Source organism: Phasianus colchicus, chromosome 19 (genome assembly GCF_987193195.1).
Source record: "Phasianus colchicus chromosome 19, bPhaCol1.hap1.1, whole genome shotgun sequence".
Lineage (NCBI taxonomy): Eukaryota > Metazoa > Chordata > Aves > Galliformes > Phasianidae > Phasianus > Phasianus colchicus.
The window spans coordinates 9,084,596-9,109,405 of record NC_143454.1 but is presented as its reverse complement, the minus strand read 5'-3'; the positions used below and the strand labels follow the sequence as shown (position 1 = coordinate 9,109,405).

The window sequence follows — 24,810 nt, the reverse complement described above, 5'->3', positions numbered from 1 at the left end:
ATAACTAAACAGAACATAGAATTATTTAAATATTGTTAATGGCCCAACATTAATCTTCCTGGTGAGAAATATCTTGTAAAATACTTCAGGGTGATCCAGGCTTTTATATCTGAGCCAGAAGTCCACAGGTCTTATTCTTATACAGAAAGCTTTTACTTTACTCCTGCAGCTTCAAAAGTGCTCTATCCACAAGGGTCATAATCTCCTGGAGAGAAATATGAGAACTGATAAATATAAGACTACCTTGTTGTTTCAATTATTTTTATACTTCTTTATTAATAAAGAACTGTGCTTAAAGTTGGCCTTTAAAACAAATGATGTTTTAAACATGCAGGGTTTGATTCTGCAAAATCCAAAGCAGTTGTAATTATCAGACTGAATACTAATGCTGTGCTTTAAATAATCTAAACAGTGGAAGGTAGCAAGGTACAGTTTTTGGAGAATTAGCAGTTGCATGCTACAAAGTGTACTGCTAGATTAAGAGATTCATGTCTTGTCTGTCTGCCTTGTCTGTCATCACGGAACATAGGGAACAACAAATTGCATTTACAACAGAGGAAGCTGCTTTCTTCTCATTTCTGGTTTTGTCTTTTTTTTTTTTTTAAATGCACTAACTTATAGCTTCAGCTTTCATTAATATGCTTCAGGCAGTCCCTGCAGGAGATAGTGGAGAACAAGTTTATTTGCATCTGTCTGAGACAATTTATGTAAGCAGACTAAATGCATAACTAAAAGAACAGTATTATAAGACTAACCAGTTATATTGGCTTGCTGGGAAAAAGACATCTAATTGCCTAATTGATGTCTGCCTGACAGCAAGCCAAAGGAAATTTTAGAATAACACATTAAATAGCTTGAATTACTTTTCTGTTATCTGTTAGCCATTTCTAGTGTTTCAACAGTTTGTTTTTTTCCAATATGACTGTGTTGGAATTTAACTTAACCCTTCAGGCAAACTATCAGAAGTGTATTTGTACAGCCTCACTGTTCACACATATACAATTCTTCTGTAAAGTTCTGCAGTAATTCCAACATTTGAGAATGACAAAGTCTGTAACATTAAGCAAGCACCCTTTATTGTCAGTGACGTTTACATACCATGCTAGATGGAAACCGGCTTTTGATTTCAGACAGCAGCTCTTCCATTTGCTGTGACACCATTTCCAGCATAATGTCATCTAGAACATAAATGAAAAGGATAATTTATGGTTACTAGTATAATTTCCAGTGGTTTTAGCGGGGACTAAAGGGGAGCAGAAAGAAAATAGGTCTACATAAATAGAATGCAAAGTGAAGTTAGAACTTTTGTACATTTACAAGGGCATTTGTAATTATTCAATGACAAGAAAGAATGGGATGAAGTCACAATTCCAATTCATTCTCCCTCATTAGATATATAGTAAGTCTTTCCAGAGAGCAATTTTAATTTACCTGAGTAGCTACTGCTTCTTCACTGTTTGTTCTTTTTGGGGGGAGTGGGAAGAGACTGGACAAATGACCCCACAGTCTTACCGTACTGAATCATCTCGTTGATCAGCACGCAGATACTTTCCACCACTTGTGGATCATCACAGTAGAAGTGGTAGGCATCTTTGATCAGGTTTATTCCATTGCCTTTTGAATCTGTTATAAATCTGAAAGCTGCTATTTCTGAAAGGGAAACAAACGCTGCTGGACTAACTGGGAGCTGCAGACTGTGCTGTTTGCTTTCTGGTCCCTTGCCCCTGTCAGCACACACATAACATTTCACCAGGAAGTCAAGTCCATTCTTTTCAGCATTCCTAAAAGCTATTCTGAAGATTATTTGGACAAGTAAAGAATCACATATGCAGCGTGATGCTGCATAGCAGAAGTAATATTTTTGTATTTATTGTTTCTCTGAGCTCTACCCATTTATAATGTAAATAAAGTGAGAACACTCAATGAGTCTGTGCTGATCTGCTTCTCAGACATGCATGCCACATCCACAAGAAGAAAAAAATTGTACTTCCAGTTTTACTGTCCCTCCTCCCTGTTCTGCAAGAAAGAAATGATTAACAAAGCGGAGCAGATGACAATCTCAATTCCGCTCTTGAACTGCACAGAAATGCCTACATCTGAGGTGATTTGCAGTTAACAAAAACTAATTGTTCAGTGTTACCAGATAGCCTTAGAAGGCTTGCTAATGCCAGGCAGGTATTATTCACCAGCATTGGTTTTTCCAGGTTCCTCCTAAGTGCATCCATCAGAAGTGCTGCTGTGGGCTCGTAGTCATTTTCAGTTAAAAAACCTTTAAAAAAAAAAAAAAAATCAAACCACTAATGTTTAAATCTTCATCTCAGTTTCTGCCTTCTGTATTTGAAAGGATATTTAACTAGGCATCAAAAGAAAGAAAGGGTGTGAAAGCCCATATAACAATTATATAGGCCTAATAAAGTCTTATTGTGGGTTCCTCTAGAAGTGTAGGAAAAAAATTGATGCATCTTTTATGTCGAAATTTCCTTGCACTCTCCAAGCTAAAAGGAACAGAGAGTCCCAAACACAACATATTCTACTGGTAGACACTAGAAAGGAGAAAAGATTGCACTGCTCAATGGGTCCTTTTCAGCTCCTCCTGGGGGAAAGAGTGTTAGGAGCATAGGGCAGTATGTAAACATATGGCAATATTCTTACACATGGGAGAAACAATAGTATTGCAAAGATACATTCATTTGTGCGCATGATGAAAGAGATACACGTTTTACATCTGAAACATTGCCAAATTACAAAGCAAATGGCCCTAAACAAAACCTGATAATACACGTACCATGATAGTAGCACATAACAGAGTAACACAAGTGGGATTCTTGGTCTCAAGAGAGAGGCCAGCAGGCAGGATGCTCTGCACAGCATAAACTGTTGTAGCTGTGGATCCTTGCAGTATCCACGCATCAACAGTATCTAGTTACATAATTCCATGGTTCTTCCAAAACAGTTTCATTACAGCAACAGGAGTGAGCACAAGGGGGTTTACTAAGAGGCTAAGTTTCTGACTCTGCTGCCACCTGCAGAGCCTGCTGAAGCCAAGCAGTCTATATTTCAAGAACCAGCTGACAGAAGTATTTGGCCTTTCCCATGCAGAGGGGACAATGAAAATACTTTGGGAAAACACACCTTGCAGTGACAGTGCCCACAAAGCCGAGCAAGCTGACTTCAGAACTGCTCCATTCTGGAGGTGCTCTTGAATGACCGCAATGATAATGGGGACAGCACTTTGCAGCATTACTTGGTCTACATCGTTCTCTAAATTACCATAACAAAAAAAGAAATGCATTGAGTTATTTAATCAAGTAATACTGTCATAAGCACAGTATATGTCAAATTATATCAGTAAAACATTAATGGATGATGGCACTGGAATAACACAACATTACTTTAGCACAGAAAAGGAACAAATTCAAATCGTGCAAATCAAATTTTACAGCACTACTAAATAATACAGGCTATTGCAGAAAGCTGAACTTCTCCAGGAATCAGTTTCCTCTGCCATTTAAATTACATTTGGACACCACAGCAGGAATCCTCCAAAAATAACAATTTTGGACTGAAAATAGTCCACAGGGTGGGCATTTCATATCTTAGTGTGCATATCTCCACTTACCACTCACAGCCAAGCTCCAGAGGACTGCACAGCTTGAGTGGCAGATTTGCTCATTATGAATAAAGTTTTGTAAAATTGACAGAAGATCTGAAATTAATCCAGCTTTCCTTAGATTTTCTGCAGCAACCTCTAGAGGGCACACAAAAAGAAATCCTATGAAATCTAGCATCTTTGTCCTGCTCGCTGTCCTCGCAACAGATAACTCTAACATATTTAAACAGTGATAACAAGAACAGTAAACATGTCACAAGAAAAAAAAAAAACAGATTGGATTCTTTAATGTGATGTACTTCAGCAAAGTCTTTAGTTTAAGTGACACTTTCAAGCAGATTTTAGCCAATCGATTTTCCTTACAGATCTGCAATTGACAGAACAGAAAAGGAACTGAGAGGGGAATAATTCCTCCACTGAAGTTGCAAACACTTATGAGTAGAAATCACCTCATCAGAGTTTGGAAACAACATACGAAGTTTGGTATTACTCAGTAACTTCACTCGTATAAATGTAGATCCTTCATGACACTTCGTACAAGCTAGCCTATCCCACTTCTGCTAAATCCCAGGACTATTAACAAAACACTCTTCTGAATGAATGTTCTGATGAATGTTGAACAGACACTGCAATGTGCCTACAAACATCTCATCAGTTTTGCATTTATCTCAGACTACATAACAAAAGTGGGAAAATAAGAATATTCCCTCCCCCCCCACCCCCCCCCCAAAAAAAGAAAAACAACAGAGAGACCAACCATCAGTTGAAATCATCATCAGTAATGGGCAGATCAATGAAAGAAATTCTTCATCTTCAGAGTGCCTTCTCACCATCTCTAACAGAGAGTTGGTCACATCCTCACCCAGAATTACCACCACATCCTGTTCTAGAGCTGTCAAGCATTAGAATAACATGGATTTCAGTGGCTTTGAATGAAGTTTGAACCTCCTGCTCTCGTCTTAAATAAAGCATTCAACTAACAGCATTTCTTCATGTAACAAATCCTAAAGCTACTTAAAATTCTTTTCTTTTTCTTGAAATATAACTCTTATTACTCTCAATCCTGTAACATAGTCAGTTATTACAGTGGTATGTTGCCAAGAAAAAGGCAAAAGGAACAGTCTGAGAAAGCAAGATGTGTGTACTTTCTTGCTTTGAAATTCCAATAGCAAAGCACTGAAAATCTCTTACTCATAATAAGAAACAGATTTAGCAACCTAAAACCAGTATCCTGGATTTAAAATTTACACTTCAGCACAGAATTGGTTTATGTCTACTCTAAAAAAAGCCCATGAGAATCTAGGCTTTTATTAAAGCTGGATAAATTCTTCTATTACCTTAAATTTAGACTCTAAGAATATTTCAGAAACCATTTCAAACTTTATCTCCTACATTTAACACTATAATAGGCTGCATTACCCAGCACTAATTGGAAATCTCATAACTGTACCTTGACTAAGAATTTCAAGCAATAATCTGCAACCATCTACTTGTAACTTGAGAGAATCTATATGACTCTTCATAGAGAAAGCAATCAATTCTGTGAATGCTAGCAGGCTGGGTAGAGCTGTGGGGAAGAGAAATAGCTTGACATAACATTCAGTTAGACAGTCAGTTGCTTAGATTGCTCAAAAGATGGTTAAGCTTCAAAACACAAGAGTTTCAGTTTCAAATAAATTTGAGTCCCTGCAAATGATGGGATATTTCAAAACAATACTGCTGAACCAAAGGGAATAATAAACTTTTCTTCAGTAAGAGTGTTCAGGATGAAGACAATTCTAAGAAAAAAAGAAAAGTTCTTTCCTCATTGTTCTCTGATAAGAAGCAAAACTGCTTCTGGCAGATTCTTGGCAAAAGCAGGCAAAATATCTGCAGGGAGGCCAATGCTCACATACAGAAAGGAGAACTGAACTCACTGAGGTGGTGAATGGGCTCTCTGGCTGCACAGCACTCCTCCTCAGGAAGCAGCCCAGCACCAAGAGATGCTCTCCCTTTCGTGTCTGGCCTTTGTATGAGTCCAGAGGAGCTGCACCCTGGGTCCACCCCTTCTGGTGGTCATCAGGGGAGCACAGGTGCAAACAATTTGCCTGTGCTCTATGGGCAGACACAGCCCTTCACCAGGTGCTCAATCACATGTTCAAGCCCTGACCTAACAGTTCCCCTACACTTACTAATTACAGATATTAAACACTTCTGTGGTTTTTTTTTTGTTTTTTTTTTGTTTTATTATATGAATTGCCTTCCTCAATTAATGTTAATTTGACCATTCAACTCGGTTCCCAATTTAAACATCACTATGTTTCCAATGCCCATTTTCCTTACCCAGTAAAATATCTCTACTTTTCAACAAGTACTTTTACAAACAAGTACCAACACAATCACCTCAATGAGTGGTCTGTTACAGCATGTTCAAAAGATCAGAAAGAGAGCAATTTCACTATCATTGCTGTGAGACTTTTTTCTTCTTCCAGTTATCTCAAAAGGTAAGGAAAGAAAAAGCATGAATAAACAAAGCAGTACCTTACCACTTTTATCTCCTGCTAAGCAGGCAAGGTGCTGCATGGCTCTAACCTGTGCTTCTTCTACATCCCAGAAAGCTTGCATGAATTCTACATTAAAAAAAGGAAATTCTTCTCATCATTTGAAACAAAATACTGACAAAAATCACTCAAATTTTATCTATTTTTGTGCAAGACACAAATTCACATAAATAGAAATAATGCAATTTGTCATTGTTGAAAGGGAAGCCCTTCTTCCCTAAAGCATCAATCATTAAATATTCCAGTGTGTTATGTTCCATCGCCGTGATCTCTGTATTTCACGCATATTTTGGGGAACTATTAGATTATTGAATCAAGGCAGAGCTAGGGGCTTTAAATCACTTACATGACCTTTTACATTAAGACAACCTCATCCTTGCTCACAAAAAAAAATAGCAGAGCAGATCTTTTGTTGGCATAAATGGGCAAACATGGCAGCATATAGGCAAAGTAAGCATGGTTCCCAAGTTTTCTGAGAAATTACTTCTGGCCCCCTTTGATGTGCACAGTACAAACAGCTGCTAAACTGAGCAGATTGCAAAGGCTGTACAGTGATGCTTCCACTAAAGAGCATGCCATTTCAATTGAAATAAAATGAAATCATTCATTTTCAAGTAGAACACATGCTGACTGGAAAAGACATTGGTTTCTTTCCTACAGAAAAAAAAAAAAAAAGCTATTTTATTAAATTTGTCTTATTTTCCTTATCACCTAGAATGCTTCCGATTCCTCCACTAAGGAACACATCTATTATACAGGAAGGCAAAGAATTCCTCTGTCTTATTAAAGATGAACCAGCAACAATCAGGCATTCCCCAATAAACGGCACATCGATCAGATCCCTAGAGTTAGGAGAGACAAGTAGTACCAATAAATTAGATCTGGTAAGTTACAGAGAAAGTTCTACAGGCTTCATTTCATTTTGGCATAAAAAGTTAAATAATACTGTTTGAAGAACAGATATGTATACATATTTTACAGAACCTACAGAATTTACTTAAAAGCTGCTGATGAAAAAGCTTACCATAAGCAAGCCAGACTTGGGCTTTAACTTAATGGCTTTTTGAAGGGATACATTACCAAAACATTCCATTGTGTATTAAAATGTATACATTCTCAAATTGCAATGTGTTGCCTGCAATATGATTTTACCATGCAAATCTTCAAAACAAGGACAACAATCAGGATGCCCATTTCTAAAAGTAGAACACCAAGACTCTCTCTCTCTCTTTTTTTTAATAACTTTGATTCAAATCCCTTCAAATAGTCTTTGTGAAGGTAGGTGGGGTGTAGGACACAAAGACAAAGCATCAAGAACTCACTCTGCTGTGGGTCTCATGCTGGGCTGGGTCTGTAGCATCATGGATAAAATTGGGAATAAAGGCAAAGAACTGTTATCTCCATTTTGCATTAGGGGCAGAACTCTTTCAAGATGGCTGGTATCTCGTCTTATATCCTGCAGTAACAAAGTGATTTCTTCTCCCTGTAAATAGTACAGTAACAGTAGAGCCTTCCCACACTCAGTTACAGATGTTCTGCAGCAGGCTCATATTTTAAATCTATAATGAAACATTATTACATACATTCAAAACAAAGCAGGTCATCATGTCAAGCAGGATACACCCTAGAGACCAGATGTCAGACTTATCACTGAAAGAAAAACTGAATGCTTCAGGAGCCATCCAACACTTGCAATCTGTTGAAATAAGAATCCCAAGGTAACGTTGCTGACATTGTGCTATGCACAGTGCTGCTTGTACAGGCATGAACTGCAAGCAATAGTTATATGTCTATGAGTTACAGAGACATGTAGCAGAGTGGCGTTTGTTCTTTCTTATTTTTTTTTTCTGTTGATATGCTGCAACAGAATGAGGGAGACACTACAACTAATAAATGATTTTTTAAGATGTTGCTGCATACATATCATGCTAAAAAAGGATTCCAACTGTATTTGTTGCAGAGGAGCTTTGAGATTTACAGACAGTTTTCAATTGTGAACACAGTTAATGCTCCAGGCAACTGACCATGAATATTCTATTCATATTTTTGAAGAACAGTAGTATAATGTTGGAGGAGGGGAAAGCTAGGTAACTTTGTGGTTTGTTTTTCTCCAAAGATTAAAAACATCCACCACAACTGAATCTTTTGAAAGTATTGTAAAAGCAAAGCAAAGAGACATATCTACTTTCTTCTACTCTTATTTTCCATTTCCATTCATCGGTCATAAGTGTTTCTGTACTGAAGTCACAAAGCTTGAAGGATGCTTCACCAGTCACAAGTATGTTTGATGGCTTGAGATTTCTGCAATGCAAATATTTTCCATCAGCATGTGAAATCAGGTTCTAATGATATATAACTACACATTTCCAACATCTCTGCACATTAGAAAGTAAAATTCACTTCATAATTGAGCAGCTGTACTGAGCCAACAGTCTCAGAACAGTGAATGAAGAACAATGACCCATCAAACAAAGAGAATGGGATTTCTGCTCACCTGTGAAAAATATCTTGCTTGTGTATATAAAACAAAGCATCCACCATCTGTCCCAGAAACTTCAGTACCACCTGTTGATAGGTATATACATGAAAGCATAACATACACAGAATAACATAACAGAGAAATTAGACATTCAACAAGAGAATACCATTGTTTGAAGTAAGGTCCAACCAGTAAGAAAGTACTATTTTCTCCAGATAGATAAACATTGCTCATCACACAATTGTGTGTTCAGCAGTAACAATTATTCCTATTTTTCATGGATAAAAATGTAAAATGGGGAAAGATGTAATTGCTTGAGAACAAGCTACACAAAGAGTTAGCGTTACAGAAATGCCACAGTGATTAAGGACAAAGATAGCTTCCAAAAGTACCGTCCAGCAAAACACTGCGCTTTGAAGGTCTTCGGGATAACTTTTAGAAAGACAGAGGAAGAAATATAAATGCAGTGAGATTCAGTCAGTTCAGCTAGATGCCTCTTCTGTACATTTTACCATGTCTGCTATTTTCTCTGGCTTCTGCCTTTTTGTCTTGATCAGAGATGAAAGATCTACTTGGCCTGAGTGCTCCATTACCAGACAGAGGAACAGAGATGATATCTGTAATAAAACATCACACCAAGATTGACTAATTGCTTGCAGATAATGACATATCCAGTAAGAAAGATAAAACCAAGGACTTGGCCAAGCTGGTAGATGTGATATTCACCAATACGAAGGCAGCCTGAGATGTTTAATTTCTCACAAAGCAGATAGTAAATATATTAAAAACAGAGCATCTGTTGTTCAAAACGTTATCAAGTGTTTCTTATATGAAACCACGTGGGACAATTCAAGTCAAAAACACATCCATAAAAGCCAACATGAATTTCATCTGAGTGCTAATTGTTCGTGCATAAAACCTCAGGATTTTTGCCTTCCTATAGAAGTGGGAATTTTTTTGTTCTGTTTTGTTTTTTTCCCTCTAACACAGATTTGCTGAAGATGGAACAAAAACAGCTTAAAACCAAGTATGCATTAGAAAACAGGACAGAAGCAGTGGAGACTTTATTTCAAAATCAGAGCCAGCATGCAATACTGCCACTGATGGACACCAATCCATACAGCTTCATAATTTTCAACATGTTTATTCAGAAATTAAAAAACAGGTTAATTTCATACTAAACAACCTTTTATTTAGCATCTTACACCAATGACCCCAAACATACCTACATGCCTACAACATTAACAACTAATCCTTATTAATTCTCACCTCATTATCCCAAGTCACAAACAATTCCTCGTAAGCACAGATGTTTGAATGATGAAGTTCTAGCAAACCCATTGCCTGCATAGAATAAATAAAAAATACTGATAAAAAAAAACCCTATATACTCCACTTACTTTAATCTATTTGCTGTTTTTGAAAAAGGTAACAGGAATTCAGCTTAGCGCCCTATAGTTTTGTTTGTGACTGCGAATCTACACATTCAAATATAGGAATATTTAATAAAAAAATCTGGCTTGAACTCAAGCAGATGGCAAGGAGAACACTTGAGATTGTCCTGCCTCTTGTTTACATACTTAATGCTCAGATAAGACGTTGTTCTGCTAAAGAGCTTGGTCTTTGCAAGTGAAGTTAGTGAAGAAGAATTGCAGATACCTCCTTCAAGGCCTCATTTGCTTGCTTTTCATCAACGCATTCAACCTGTACCAAACAGAAGACAAAGTTGAGGTTGTAATATAGTGAAAATGAAACTTCAAGGAAGTACAATCTTGCTGAGATTAGAACTGACAATTGAGTATAAATTGGCATAAGTTTAAAATGATAACTTGAATCTCTTATGATTGGAATGGTCTTGTTTTTGGGAGACAGACAGAAACAAAGCTATAAATGACTGTGACAGCAGGCCAGCCCTCCTGCACTGTCAAAGCAGCAGCACAGAACACACTGGATAGATCTACTTTCTGCAGTTCTACATCAGTATTCTGATAAGCTTTCTCAATATTCTGGTCATTCCCAGAAGCACAGCACCATGTGAGGTACAAGCTTACCAAACAGCCAAGCTGCCCACCACATTCACCTGTAGCTATCAGAAGGGGCCACAGAGACGAGCAACACGCAGAGGGCGTCTTGTTTTCCTAGCAACCGCCCTCTCACCTGCTTTATTACAAATCTCTTCGGGCTATTTTCCGCTTTCAGCCCCGCCACCAGCACGGTGCCCAACGCTCCGGGCTCCAACCGCTGCAGGACCTGCGGGGCACAGACAGAACGCCAGCAATCAGCCAGCCTACAGACAGACGGACACCGCCGGGCACCGGAGGCATCACCTCGTATTTCTCCATAGCGAGCCGAGTCCGGCCTGGAGCTTGAGGCGAAGACAGAGGCGGGGCTGCGCTACGCCGTGGGGCTGCGCTGTGGGACGGGCTGCGCTGTGGGCTGTGTGACGATTCCCGCGCCGCCGTTCCCGCCCAAACTGAGGCGATGGCGGTTGGCCCCCCTCACAGCGCGAGCTGGGAGCAGCACCTCAGCCGTTTCTTTTATTTATTTATTTATTAAAAAAAAAAAAAAAAAAAAAAGAGATGTTTTCCCGGATGAGGATTTCCAGTTAAAACAGGAAGAACTCCCCCTCAAAAAAAAAAAAAAAAAAAAGTACGGAACCAATTGAGGTAGCAAAGCCGCAGATGGCAGCGCAGCCCCGCGCGCAGGGACTCAGCCGAGCGGCTCCCCGTCGCTGCCCGCAGTGCTATCGCCGCTGAGGCGCAGCCAGGGAGAAGCAAATCACGGGCAGCTCTGTGAGGAGATAAGGAGCAGCGGGCATCCCGCCCTGCGTCCCGAGCCGCGCTTTTGAGCTGAAAAAAAAACACCAACAAAGCACAGCTTTAACGCAGTTATACAAAGCTGAGGGAAGACCGCCTGCCCTCAATACTGCGTACACCCATACGGACACACACACGCATCCCATCCCCTCAGCGGCCGCCGCGAGCCCTTTAAGTGCGGTGCCTCCCCTCCCGCCGGGCCCCGCCCGCCCCGCGTGTGTTGGCGCTGCCGCCCGCGCGGCGCCTTTAAGGCCTGGCCTACGTGGCAGCAGCAGCGGCGGTGCGGCGCGGCGCGGCCCGGCGCTCCCCCTCCTCTCCTTTCCTTCCTTCTTCCTTCCCTGCGGCCGCAGCCCCTCAGCGCGAGGCCGGGCCCGAGGCGCGCAGCAGCGCTCCTTTCTCCGCTGCGATGGGTCAGAACGATATTATGAGCACCGCTGAGGACTTCGCGGATCAGGTGGGTGACCGCCGGGCCCCGGCGAAGGCCTCGGGTGGGGAGGAGGGGGCGGTGAGGCGGGCTGGAAGCCGGGATCCGGTGCTGAGGGAGCGGCTGTGGGCCCTCACGGGGCGGAGAGGCCGCGGTGTTCCCTGCCCGCCGGATGGCTGAGCTGGAGCCGAGGCCGGCCGGCCTCCTCCTCCTGCTGCTGCTGGGTGTGCGGGGGGGAGAGCAGGAGGCCGAGGTTTGGCCGCGGGGTGTGTGAAGGGAGGGTGATGGGCTCCATTCCTGGTGGTGTGCGAGGCCCTGGCTGCTGGGGAGGCTCCGTGCGAGGAGGCCCCGGCCCTGGGGTGTTGTGTTTGGAGCTGGGGTGAGAGGAAAGCAAGCGAGCAGGTGTTGTCTCGGTGCTTCTTACCTTGATTTCAGCCATTACAGGCTACTGTGAAATAGAAGCTTATAATCACTACACGCGACAGCAGGAATGCTGTGTGTATAAGCAGCGATAGCGTCAGGAAGGCTTTCATTGCTGTAGCGATTCGTGTGATTGAAAATAAGATCTAACGTCTAATAATAGTTTATCGCGTTCTTTGGGAAAATCTTATTCTACCCATCTGTGTAGTTTAAACTTCTGAACAATCTGTACCGACAGTCAGTGGTACAATGCCTGCAGCTCCCAGGGCTGTGCTGTCACTGCTGGGCTCCCTGGGAAGACCTGCTCAGCACTTCCTCCCTGCGCCGGATGGAAGACTCATTTTTAGAGCTTGTGGTGTGCGGCAGCACCCAATTTAATGAGTGTTCTAATTATTTTCATCATCCTGTACTTACCCTGTTCTCTAAAGGTGAATGTAAGCTGTCAATTTAGCAGTCAGGTTGCTTGCCAAAATTTACACTGTTGTCCTGACCTTTTTATAACACCTCTCTGTTTATTCCTGTGTGCCTATTTCTAGATACCTCTAACCCCCACTTTTCGTAGTAGTGAAAGCTCTTTTGTCCAGCAAAAATATGACTTGCTCCCTTCTGAAATGAGTTTTAAATGGCTGATTTGATTTGTGTTTGAGCACATACTATTTAAAGACGAATTTTTCCCTTAGTCACAGAATTTGGGGTGTTTACACGCACTTACCCATCAGATTGCAAAATAACTGCTGCCTTTCAAGTAGCTGAAATGTTCCTGGTTCCAAATGGCTGCCTCCTTGCTCAATCAGACCATTTCAGTGCTGTGCCTGTTGCTAAAACTCAGTATCGCACCAGTATAGGAATGGAGAGACTTACCAAACAATAACCTTTGGTATATATTGTGAAGTGAGCACTTGACATCATAGAAACTTAGTTCATGTTTGGTTAAAAAAGATAATTAGAACATCTGGACTGTCAGTATGTTGAAACTCTTAGTGAGGGAGTTAGAGAAGTTGGACAATTACTGTGAGGGACCTGAATACGCTCTCATTGACAACCTTGCTTTCTTTGTTCCTTGTATTCAAAACCTGACAAGTCTTACTTTCTGTAACATAAAACACTGTGGGGAGAATGTTACAGCTACTTCCATGGCTTATCAGTAAGTACTGAGTATGTCACAAAAGCAAGAATCATATTTTCCTTAAATTCAAATACTGAGGCTTAATTTTTCTCCAGCACTTTGATTTCCATTTGAATTAAGAAAACTACCCGTTAAATGTCAAGATACTCATCAGAAGTTTCCCAGGAGGTAAAACAAGTGGCTCTTGATTCTCAGGTGAACCATCCTAGTAGAGGATAGCACTGAAGATATGGCCTTGCAAGGCAGCTATACTTGTGGGACAGCCACTGACCAGAGCTGTCCCACTTTTCCCAAGGCCATGTTTTGCTTTCCTTCTCACACGTTAGCACTTACCTGTCACTGGATTGGCAAGCTGAATTGGCTGAAAGAATTCAAGTATTCATTTTCAGTTGGCTCATCTATCTTTATGCTTAGGCACCAGCCCTTGCACAGGAGGATTACTGGAGTGGAGGACTGGGGTGATAACAAGGTGGCTAGATCATTCGTGGTGAATACTGGCCAGTAGTTTAGCTTAGCACACACCTGTAGCCTGTGGGTGTGCAGTAGTTACTTGTTAAAATATTGCATGTTAAGCTTGTCAGTGCAGTCACCATACACTGCTCTTATGCTGACAAAGAAAAGCTATATGTAGTGCCTGTAGTGGTTGTTTAAGCTAGAGAACTGTAGGCCTCTCTTTTGTAATCCCCATAAAGCAAAGCAAATCTCAAGCAACTTTTCTAATATCTGCAATAATCTTTAGGAATGTGGGTGCCTGGTATTTCTGCCATTTAAAAAAAAAGAGAAAAAAAAAGGACAAAAATGCAATGAGACATTGAGTCATTGTACTGCAGTGAAAGGACTGTAAGGGAGAACCAGGCTGGGGTTTTAGTTAATTTTCCTGTGTAAGTGCTGTTGCATGTTATTCAGGTAATTCTAACATCTCTGTATCCTATTTTGAAAGTAATAAAAGGGAGAAGAGAATATTTCATTGTTAGTCTGACCTTTATATTAAGGAACTGAATCTGGAAGCTACGGCTTAGTCATGCTGGTGTACTGATTCTTTATCATTCTAAACCAAATGCAGTCTATACTTCTCAGGCTGGGGAAGACTCTTCCCATGAATAGTGATAGCAATATGCAGTAGATGACTAAGAAATCTCATAAGGATTTGATTGAATAGTCTTCTTGAAAAGGGAATTGATATAAAGCACACTCTGTAAGTGAAAAGCATTGTCATGAGAAATCTTAGTGCAATTAAAAACGTGATTAACGACTAAATGTTCTGGTGTATCAGAGCAATCTTTTTGCCTTTTGTTGATGAGGCTCTCATACTTATTTCAATATTTGGGTTACACAGTTTATTTAAGTTGGTTAGCCTGATGTGATGGGTGCTACTGTCCTTGTGATTATTAGGTGAGGTCTCCACAAATTTTATATACAGATTGGTGAAAGCATAGCAAGCATCCTGTTCTTGAAAATCAGTGGTATCTACTAGAGCTGCTAGCTCAATTGAGAACAAAGCATTCCGTTAACCAAAATCACACTAGGTATTTCTAGTAGATCTTTATCAGAGGCTCTGGACTGGTAATGTTCTGAAGCCCAGAAGAGTTTTCTCTGTAGTAACAGATGGTTGTTCAGCACTGTGATCATAATGTATGATGAACACACATAAATGAGAAAAGTCTTTGTGTTTAGACTTTGGACCAGTCTTAATTGTTGAAGCATTTCTGCTAAGTTTGGTAAAATCAGACTAACAGATCTGGAGGAAAATGAGAATTCTTGCGTCCTGCACCACCCAGTGCGTGTGCTTGTTTACTTATCTCTGCTTATAAAATGCACCTTGGGGGCAGTGAAGTTCCACAATTTGGGCAGTGTATTGGTCTTATCTGTAATTGTGCTATGGGATGCACACTTATATCAAAACAGGGTAGGATGCTTACAAATCTGGGGGTGGGGATATATTTGAGAAAGTATAGGAGTTGAAAAACATCTCTTTGGGCCTATTACTTTCAAAGGTTTGAATCTTTCATGCCTCCTTTTGGAAAGACAGGTTTTGAACAGAGATTGGATATCGGTATCCCTGGATCATCCTGCGTGTCTTTGCGTGTCAAACTAAGAGGAGCATTTAAGTCTATTTGCTCTCCTAATCCCATTAGAGGGGGAAGTGGCAACACAGAGCCCCTCTGCTGTATGCTAATGACTTGACTGCCATCACAGCTCCAGCTGTTCTCCTGTCAGACAGTTTTACTTTGGTATTATGTTGTCTTTTCCCTAGGTGTTTGACTCTTGCAGGGAGGCAGCATGTGCTAAGAACAATAAGAATAAGCCATCTGATTGCTGCACATCAAGTCTTCAATGCTGTCACCTCTGTCCATCTCAACACTTTGTTTTTGCTTAAGTGTATTGTGTGTAGTACTGTGCGTTTTGAGACCCATGTATTACCTGGCTACATTTCAGCTGCAGCTGCAGAGTTTCATGCTGCTTTTTATCTATGTGAATCATACACAAGCATAGGAAGTGGGCTCAAAATGCAGCGTGTTCAGCAATGTTGTGTAGAGACAAGATTGGATTTCCGATAGCCTTAGTTCAGTCCCACTTCCAGAGACCTGTTTCTTTAAATTTCTCTGTCCTTGCCTACATTACTTATGTTCTCTTCTTATCATGTAACTGCCACACAAAACATCAAGTGAATTTTGACGTAAAATAATTCAGATATTTTTCCTCTTTCTGGATCTTCATCACCAGTATCTTGTTTTGGTTTTTCTCCTTGTTTATGCAGTCTGTTTCTGAAGTTAATTTGCTTTAAGCTGGCTATACATCATGGTTTCAGCTTGTGTGTAGCTAAATAAATGCAGCCCCATGACTTACGGATGTCTAGAGATGGCGCACGTCATGATAAGGTTGCTTAGCACTGCAGTTGCTTTAGGCCTCAGTTGCTCTGACTTGTCTTCAGCTGATTGGACGTTCACACTTGTGTTTAATAGATAGTGTTAAATTCCTGTTATATGCCAAGAGAACAGGTAAATGCTAAATGTCTTTTTGGCTCTATGCCCTGTACTGTTGGCAGCTCTTTTGGGGAAGAGGAAGATGAGATAAACTTACATGACCCACTTCAAAAGCCGCAGAGATGAGGTCTGGCAGTGAATATCCTCTGTGATACTTGCTTCTTTTTTCAGGCTTTCCACAGCAGTGTTTTATTTGTTTTTTCCTTCTACTTTTCCTACAGGTGCTCAGTCCCTGTCCTCTTGCATTTCCTTCTTGTGCTTCACCCCTCTAGACCAAGGTTACCTGTTTTGCAGCTTGGCAGGGAAGACTATTACCTTATTTTGTTTACTTCTGGTTTTTGTACTATTTCCAAAATAACTTCATCTGTAGGAGTCTTCACCTCAGGCTGTCCAAACACACAGTGAAGTAAGGGGGAGAAGAGGGTTGTAAACCAAGATGTTTCTCCTTCAGTGACAAAGATCACAAATTTTTTCTTCTGACTCATTCATCCAACTGTTACCATGGCTTTAACAAGTCTGAGGTAGCAGCCCCAAGTCAGAGTACAGCTGTGCTTAATGTGCACTTAGTTGACTCCAATCTTGACCCTTAGACTCTGGATGCATACAGTACAACTAATGTAGTTTGTTCTGATATTAACTGTTAAGCATGTTTGCTAGATCGTTTTTTCTTGTGATAATCTTCAGTTACAGAGTAAGCAAAGCTTTTAATTTCCATAGAATTTGATACAGCCTTTAGTACTTACTAATTAGTGTGATAAGTGAAAACTTGCAGAAATGGCTTTAGTGTCCCTTCCATTCACTTCCACGTGTACTGAAAGCTTCCGGAGCCTCAAAAAATATTCTGACCTGAAATAAATTTATTAGCTGTTCTGACTAACCCAAAGACAACCTGAGTTCTGAATCAGGAAAGAAAAGTCAGCTGTTTCTGTCCACTTTGTTACAAAGTTCAGTGCTGTCTGGCAAACACCTGTGCACATGTGGCTTTCCCCATGCCCTTTTCATGCTTCGTGTGCTTTACAGTGCCTCAAACTTTGTGTGGGATAGTGGTGTTTTACTAAATGGCTCCTTCTAATTCTGCATTGGGGATTTCTGGTAATTTTGGCCGTTCTGCATGAAGAGTTGTAACACAGGCATTGACTTTCACAAGTGTCAACCTGCCCAAACTGCTTCATGTGAAGGTGGAAAGCCTGCTGGTTGTTCTTGTAGAGTTAGTTTGAGGTTTATTTACATTTGTTACTTACTGGACAGCTTTTGCCTGAGCAACAGTGCACACTCACTTCACATGTGTCTTTCTAGAGATGTGGCCAAGCCAAAACAGTGTGTGCAGCAGGCAGCTGGGTGCTGACTTGCATTCAGAGTGATAATGCCTAGTGGAAATCTCTGTTAAGTAATTAGCAATAGGAAGCTGTGTGACAGAGTTGAGCACTTGTCATAATCCAGATACAGTATGTTTTTCTGTATATATAAGTGAGGTTCCACATAGACACATGCTTTGCAGTGGTGCTTCTATGAGCTGCTATAGGGAATTAGCTTGGCAGATGAAAGCATATTCATGTTTTTTAATCTTTCTGCAGTTTAGCCCTCTGTCAGCCTCACTCCCTGAATCAGTTTGTTACAGGGTGTTGAGTGCCTGAGCATGTGGGTGGGAGTAGGATTGCCCTTTCAGCTCCTGGCTATCTGATAGATCAGTTGAGCTGTAACATGAAACTGAGACAAACTAAAACCAAGGTCAGCCTTCCTCTAGTAAGAGCTCCATCAAAACACTGTTCTAGTTTCATGGGTGCTGCTGGAATCTGCTTTTCCCCAAGTCCTTGGCCAAAATGCTCTTCAGGCAGAACATGAAAACTGATTTTTCCCCCACCTCTCCCAGGTGTTCTTAAACTGGAGGAGAAATTCATTGAATTGTAGTGCCAAGTCTTTGTTTTCCTCTAGGTGTTGATGATGGTGTGTGCATGAGAACCACTGACCTCAGTCTGTGGACTGTGGATCTCTTATGCCTCGAGTATCACCTTGCCCTCTGTTGTCCCTCCCCTGCTAACTGTGCTGTCTGCCCATAGTTCCTTAGGGTGACAAAGCAGTACCTCCCCCACGTGGCCCGCCTGTGCCTGATCAGCACCTTCCTGGAGGATGGCATCCGCATGTGGTTCCAGTGGAGCGAACAGAGGGATTACATTGATGGAACGTGGAACTGTGGCTATTTCCTAGCCTCCATCTTTGTGTTCGTAAATCTCTTCGGACAGCTGAGTAAGTGGCTCTAAAGCTGTTAAGGTGAATGCCTGAGCACTCCAGTGTGTCTGCCACCCCATGGCTCATGCAAGCACTGTAAATCATGTAAGCACGGGACACCTCATTGATTTCTTAACAGCCATTGATAGCTTAGAATTGAGCTTCACAGGCTGAATGAAAAGAACTGACCTGCTTCATGTTTTCGTGGAAACCAACTGCAAGAATTTCTTGTGACCCATTACGTTTGAGTCAGGTGCCAGGAGTCTATTAGGACAGTCTATTTTCAATTCTGTACATCCATCTATAAAGATTCCCACAACTCTAAGTTGAATAATCACATTTTCTTAAGTGGGGCACTAATAAGACTTTCACAGTCTGCTTTTTTTTTTTTTTTTTTTTTTTAATAGAGATTAATCTCACTGGCAGAGTCTTGCTCTGCAGTTGGTACACCTCAGCCACAAGAGAGTGCTTATATCAAAGGTACTCAAAGCCCGGAAGCAGAACATCTGGATATTTCCTGAGTGAAACTGGTGTCCTAAAATTGAGAGGAATAAAATCTTATTTGTTTACATTACGTTCTTCATCTATTCTCCTTGATTGCTCTGCTAATTTCACTTTTTGTGCCTAGGTTTGGTTTTTTACCCTTCTATTTCCAGTTTAATTTAATGTAGTTAATAGTTCTCATGTCAGTGCTTTTTGTTGGAACACTTGAGGAAAGATCTAAAAGCTTTCAAAGCAAAAGAGTGCAGCATGTTTGCCCTAACAGTTATCATTAATAAAAGAATAAAAAATGAAAGACCAAAGCAGAATATCACCTTGTGATTAGTTGAGTTTCTCTGCAACTTCTTTTTTATGCTTCAATACTGACAGCTGCTCCAGAGTGCTGTATACTGTGGGCTACATTCAGCAGATGCTTACTCTTTGTGCAATAAATGGTATTATTCCAGAAATATCTTTTTTAAACATGTTCAAAAACACTGGCTCTGAAACCAATTTGTGTCAGTGTGCCATTAATCCTAGCCAACTCTCCTCAGCACAGCTGACAGAAATCAGATTCTGCTCAGTTCAAAACAAGTTAGCATTCCTGCATCATCTTTTCCTGTGCAAGCCAGAAGTGTAACTGTGTTCAATTTCCCCAACTCAGGCGGCTGTATCCTGGTGCTGAGTAGGAACTTTGTGCAATATGCCTGCTTTGGACTGTTTGGAATTATAGCATTACAGGTAGGAGGCTTGAGTCTTCAGACCTTTTAAACCACAGCTTTCAAGTCTTCTCTCTTTGCTGCAGTATGACCAGCATATTTAAATACCCAGAATTTTTATCCACCCTGGCCTAATGCCAGTCCTCAGTGACATTGAACTATTTTGCAGTTTCTGTTCTTCTGACATGCCCAACAGATCCTTGGATGTAATTGTAATTAGTCAGCTGGAGGTGTTGATTCAATACTTGACCTTGACCAATTTAGCAGAAGTGACTTGCAATTTACCTGTACATCAGTAATGTACCAAGTATGGATCTTGCAGTTGCTTTGGCCTTCAGCACAGTTATTCTGAAGGACTGTCCCCCATGACAAAGAATCTTTTAAGTTGAAACATTTCTGTCCAAAACAGATGGGCTTTGTGGGGGCTGAAGCACAAGTTAAATTCTGGCTTCAGTTCTCTGTTTTACGCTGACTCACAGGACTATGGTGGTGTAATTTAGCTTGTTTTCTGTAGTGTAATGTACTTTTAATTGACTTTTGCTATGGATAGTAGAGGTTTGAGAATATAACAAATATGCAGAACTTCAGTACAGTGTACATGGTGTTTTCAACTTATTTTATTCTTTGCCTAGACTATTGCATACAGCATTCTATGGGACCTGAAGTTCTTGATGAGGTATGACTACTTCAGTTTTTATCAAAGCACAACAAAAGCTTTTGTCTGTTGCTTCCATTCTCTGACAGAGTTATCTTTGTACAGAGTGCTGGAAAGATTTTACAGATGGTCTGCTTGTATTAATATCTCAGCACTTAATATATATATACAGCAGGTTCAATGCTGCAGAAGGAAGAGACTAATCCTAACCCACTAAGATCTAATTACTGCTGTGACATCCTTGCTGAGAGCTCGGGATCTGGATTGGATCAGCGAGCTGCTATCTCCTAAACAGTTAAAATAGCAACTGTGCTTACATGTGAGACCAAAGGTGTTATTTGAGAAAACTGAAAGGTTTAGATACTAGGATGGTTTCTGGGGTTTCAAGTCTATATCACCTTCCATAAGTAGAGGACAAGTTTATTGATAATGAACTTTCCTGTAAAATGTGGAGTGGTGGCTGTTACCTTTTCACCTCTCTCCCCTGCGGGTAGGACGGGGGTAGTAGCACAAGAACTGTGCTCTCAGGCTTACTACAACCCTGTAAATGTGTAACTTCTCATAGCAGTACTGCTCTTCTGTGTTCTCAAAGCAAACTCTGGACTTCTCTGGCATATATAGTTAAACCAGAGGCACAGAATAACAAACACTAAGTGGCTGTGCCAGACTTCTCTAGCAGGCTGTGTGTGTCTATGCAGGCTTGTGTAAACCTACCCTGTGTACAAAGCTGCTGTTTCAGCTGCAAATTCTCATGCAGGCACACAGTGCAGCGTACAGAGTAATCACTTCTCACTAGTACTCAGATTCTTAGAGTTAAAATTGTCAGATAACACTTAATAGTTTGTATTTATCTATAGATCCAGTTGTTTTGTTTTGTTCAAAAAAGAAAGCTTTTATTTTCCACTTGTATCTTTCTGTAGGAACCTTGCCCTAGGGGGAGGCTTGCTGCTGCTTTTGGCTGAGTCACGCTCAGAGGGGAAAAGCATGTTTGCTGGTGTCCCTACTATGCGAGAGAGCTCTCCTAAGCAGTACATGCAGCTTGGGGGCCGTGTGCTGCTGGTCCTCATGTTCATGACACTGCTGCATTTTGATATGAACTTCTTTTATGTAAGTATCGTGAGTTAAAAGTATGGGTTGAGGAACTGGAATATAGTACTACCTCCCAGGTTGGCTGTAGGTCTTACTCATTGCTTCTCATTAAAGTCTTTTTTAATTAATACTTAGAAAAAAATGTTACTAGATTATCTGTACTAAGACAACTTGCTCTGAACAGCTTATCTGTGCTCTGATGTCTGTGTATCTGTTTAAGAGACACAAAATCTTACTTGGTTTGTTGGTGGGAGTGTTGCTTTTTGAGTTTTGACTTCCATTTCTTTTAATCTCCCCTCCTTGCAGATTCTGCAAAACATTGTGGGCACAGCCCTGATTATCTTGGTGGCAATTGGCTTCAAGACAAAGCTGGCTGCCTTGACTCTAGTCATCTGGCTTTTTGGCATCAACATTTACTTCAATGCCTTCTGGACCATCCCAGCCTACAAGCCCATGCACGACTTCCTCAAATATGATTTCTTCCAGACCATGTCTGTAATTGGAGGGCTCCTCCTTGTGGTTGCACTGGGTCCTGGTGGAGTCTCCATGGATGAGAAGAAGAAAGAGTGGTAACAGGAGTAGCAACACTTCTTTGGACATAACATGTTAAGATCAGAACTGATTCTGTATGGATTCAACAAAAACTGCCAGCATTTTACACATACATGCCCCCTTCTTATTAAAGGCACAGATGTTTTGAATTTGATTTACAGTGGCACCAGTAATATAATAGATAAAATCCCATCTCTTCAAGGACTGTTGCCTAGACTTATCATTCTAACTTTCTAGATTTGGAACTAACCCAGCAAACGTGCATTTTGCTGGTACTTCAGTGAGTTGCAGTAGAATGGTTGTTCTCTTTAAAGTCAGCGTTGTTTTAAAATTTGGAGTACTGTGAGGAGTACGGCTGTATCACTCAGTGTGATGTTGGATTTTAGCTATAACTTAAAAGTGGATCCCCTTTTTCACCCTCATCAAATCTATCTTGTGTATAAGGAGTTCCACTGGTTATAGCATTGCTTATCAAGGTGGAAAGCAGTGTCAAAAGAACTCATGGCTATTTTGCTATTCAAAGGGCCTGTAAATCCATTATTACTTTCCTTTTAGCAAGAAGGAGGTCTTTCCTGCACCCAAATAGAAGGCAAAAAGAAAATCCTGAAAGTAACTGTAACCTCCTTTAGGTAAGAAAAGGGAGAGTTTTCCAACAAGTTACAGTTCTGTTCTTGAGGGGTGATATTCCTTCTTGCTTACAAGATTAAGAGGGAAGGGGCAAGGTACTCCTGAAGAGACAGAACATTAGATGCTGGTAGAATTCTGTGCCAAAAGAACTTACTCAACACTCTTTTCCCAGAGTTGCCCCCTCCTGGGTTCCCAAGAAAGCGAGCCTAGTTATGCTGCACGTTCCGTAATAAAAGCTCCTTTCTGCTATTAACCAGTTTCCATCCATCGTCCATCCGTATATGCTCCAAATTCACACCTGAATTGCAGGTTACTGGTGAAAGTATTTATCCAGAACCATGGAAACTCCTTTTTTCCCTGCACACAATACATGCAAGATGAGAGCAGTCAATCTTCTAATTACTATAGTGTTCTTGCTTTCTTGATTAACTTTTGTCAGTCTCAGCTGCAAAAGCCTCAGCTGACTGAACAGTGGAAAGGTTGGAGTGCTGAGCTCCAAGTCTAACTCTTCCCCCTGACATCTTGGGCCACACCTGAGATGCACAGAGAATGAGCATGGAAGTCAGCTGTGTGCTGCCATAGTCCCAGTTCTCAACTGTGTATTAAAGGCAGTTGTAGTTGAAGAATGCAAGTGCAAAGCCTGCATGGTGAGTAAGCAGTCAGGAGCGTAACTTTCATGTTCAGAGAACTCTTCAGAGGAAGGAACTCCTCAGCTTAAAAGTGAGGAGAGAGCAAGGCTCTGTTTTTACCTCAGTGCCACAGCCTCTGTGCCATGAACATGCTTAGTGAATGCTGCTTAGAGGAGGTGTTTTGTCCTCTGCTGGTAGATAAACCTGTTTCATTAGATCATGAAAGCACTCTAGATTTTTAGAGAGCATGAGCCTTACCAACTTGCTAACATTACCCTGATTTCTTCTTGTCTCCCTTGAGAAAGCTGCTCTAATATTTGTTGGAGGAGCAATTCAGCTGAACCATCTCCAGCAGAAACTAATTACCTGGGTTACCTGGTAAGGGTACTGGCTTGGACAGTTCTCCTGAACAGTTACTTATTAGGTGAGAAAACTAGGCTAAATAGAACAGATGGCAAATAGAAGAGTGCTGCTAAATGTTAAAGCAGTGATTCCATCATCCTAAGGGAAAAGCATCCCATGTAACAGCAGGATGTGCTGCTGCTGAAAGGGGGGAAAAGATTATTTGGGGGTAGATGAGAGGAAGCCAGCATTGAAGTTCAGGTTGCTTAGGCGGCTTCCTTCTAAATAGGTTTTGCAGGAGAGGTTTTTACCTCAAGTGCTAATTGCGCCTGTCTCTTTATAGCAAACTAAACTAGTCCTTTCAATTCCTAATGTGCAGCACAGGATGTTCTTTGCTCAGTTTCACTGCGGGTCCTATAACTGTTAGGCTACATCAAGGCAGCCATTCTCAGATCTCTCAACTGCTGTTGGTATTCGTAGTATTTATAAATTGAATTTCTGTAGGTAGCCCTTAGTTAGCTTCCTCAGCTTCTTCTTTGTGTCCTGTCTAACTAAGGAGCTGGATGATGGACTAGTCTGAAATACTGACCAGTTTCCCCTGTGAAAATAAAGAGTCCAACTTATAATAAAAGACCCCAGAAAAGGGAACTGTTACTGCCTCTTACAGAAGAAGTATTTTAGTACTGAAGAGGCACTGTAAGGTGGAGGGCATTATAAGGTATTTCTAGGCAGCGCAGTATGTGGACTTACAGCTGTGAGTCCTGGTACAGAAGATTCTGGTAGCTTATATACACTGCTGTATTCACACATCTCCCAAAAATACAGTGACCTCCCCCAGTAGCTGAGAAACAGGATGTCAACTATCAATTGGCTCTGCAAAGTGTTCTGGAATTCATTCTGAATATATTTTTGCTTTCTATGTGGAAAAAAATAAGTATAAATTCTCATTTTATGCTGTATTTTGTACCTTAGTTGTGTTTGAAAATGTTTTGATTTTTGAAACAATCAAAATAAAAACAAATGGCATCTTTGTATCCACTTGAAGTGTATGACTAGTGACACTCAAACATGCGTGCTTTTTCTCTTTGTAAA

The 24,810-nt window shown here is 40.9% G+C and overlaps 2 protein-coding genes across 6 annotated transcripts; one reads left to right on the top strand and one right to left on the bottom strand.

The window, feature by feature from the left end:
- Positions 1-115: 115 nt before the first annotated feature.
- On the bottom strand, positions 116-11,191 carry STKLD1 (serine/threonine kinase like domain containing 1). Of its 5 annotated transcripts, XM_031601800.2 has the most exons (19): positions 10,957-11,189; positions 10,787-10,879; positions 10,289-10,333; positions 9,899-9,973; positions 9,142-9,246; positions 8,645-8,715; positions 8,336-8,451; positions 7,734-7,846; positions 7,473-7,633; positions 6,862-6,992; positions 6,136-6,219; positions 5,061-5,177; positions 4,368-4,502; positions 3,620-3,748; positions 3,133-3,261; positions 2,141-2,269; positions 1,513-1,650; positions 1,099-1,178; positions 116-205 (listed from the first exon to the last, which is right to left on the bottom strand). In XM_031601800.2, exons 1-19 carry the CDS (start codon positions 10,969-10,971, stop codon positions 158-160), a joined length of 1,914 nt encoding a protein of 637 aa, XP_031457660.2. In that variant the 5' UTR covers positions 10,972-11,189; the 3' UTR covers positions 116-157. The 5 variants fall into 5 exon arrangements, with proteins under 5 accessions (XP_031457660.2, XP_089977726.1, XP_031457661.2 ...); XM_090121600.1 differs by lacking the exon at positions 5,061-5,177; XM_031601801.2 differs by having other exon boundaries at positions 10,710-11,188.
- An 88-nt stretch (positions 11,192-11,279) lies between these two features.
- SURF4 (surfeit 4) lies at positions 11,280-24,752 on the top strand. The gene is made up of 6 exons (XM_031601810.2): positions 11,280-11,899; positions 18,457-18,643; positions 19,770-19,846; positions 20,457-20,500; positions 21,400-21,586; positions 21,875-24,752. The coding sequence occupies exons 1-6, from the start codon at positions 11,852-11,854 to the stop codon at positions 22,139-22,141; spliced, it is 810 nt and encodes a 269-aa protein (XP_031457670.1). The 5' UTR covers positions 11,280-11,851; the 3' UTR covers positions 22,142-24,752.
- The last annotated feature ends 58 nt before the right edge of the window (positions 24,753-24,810 follow it).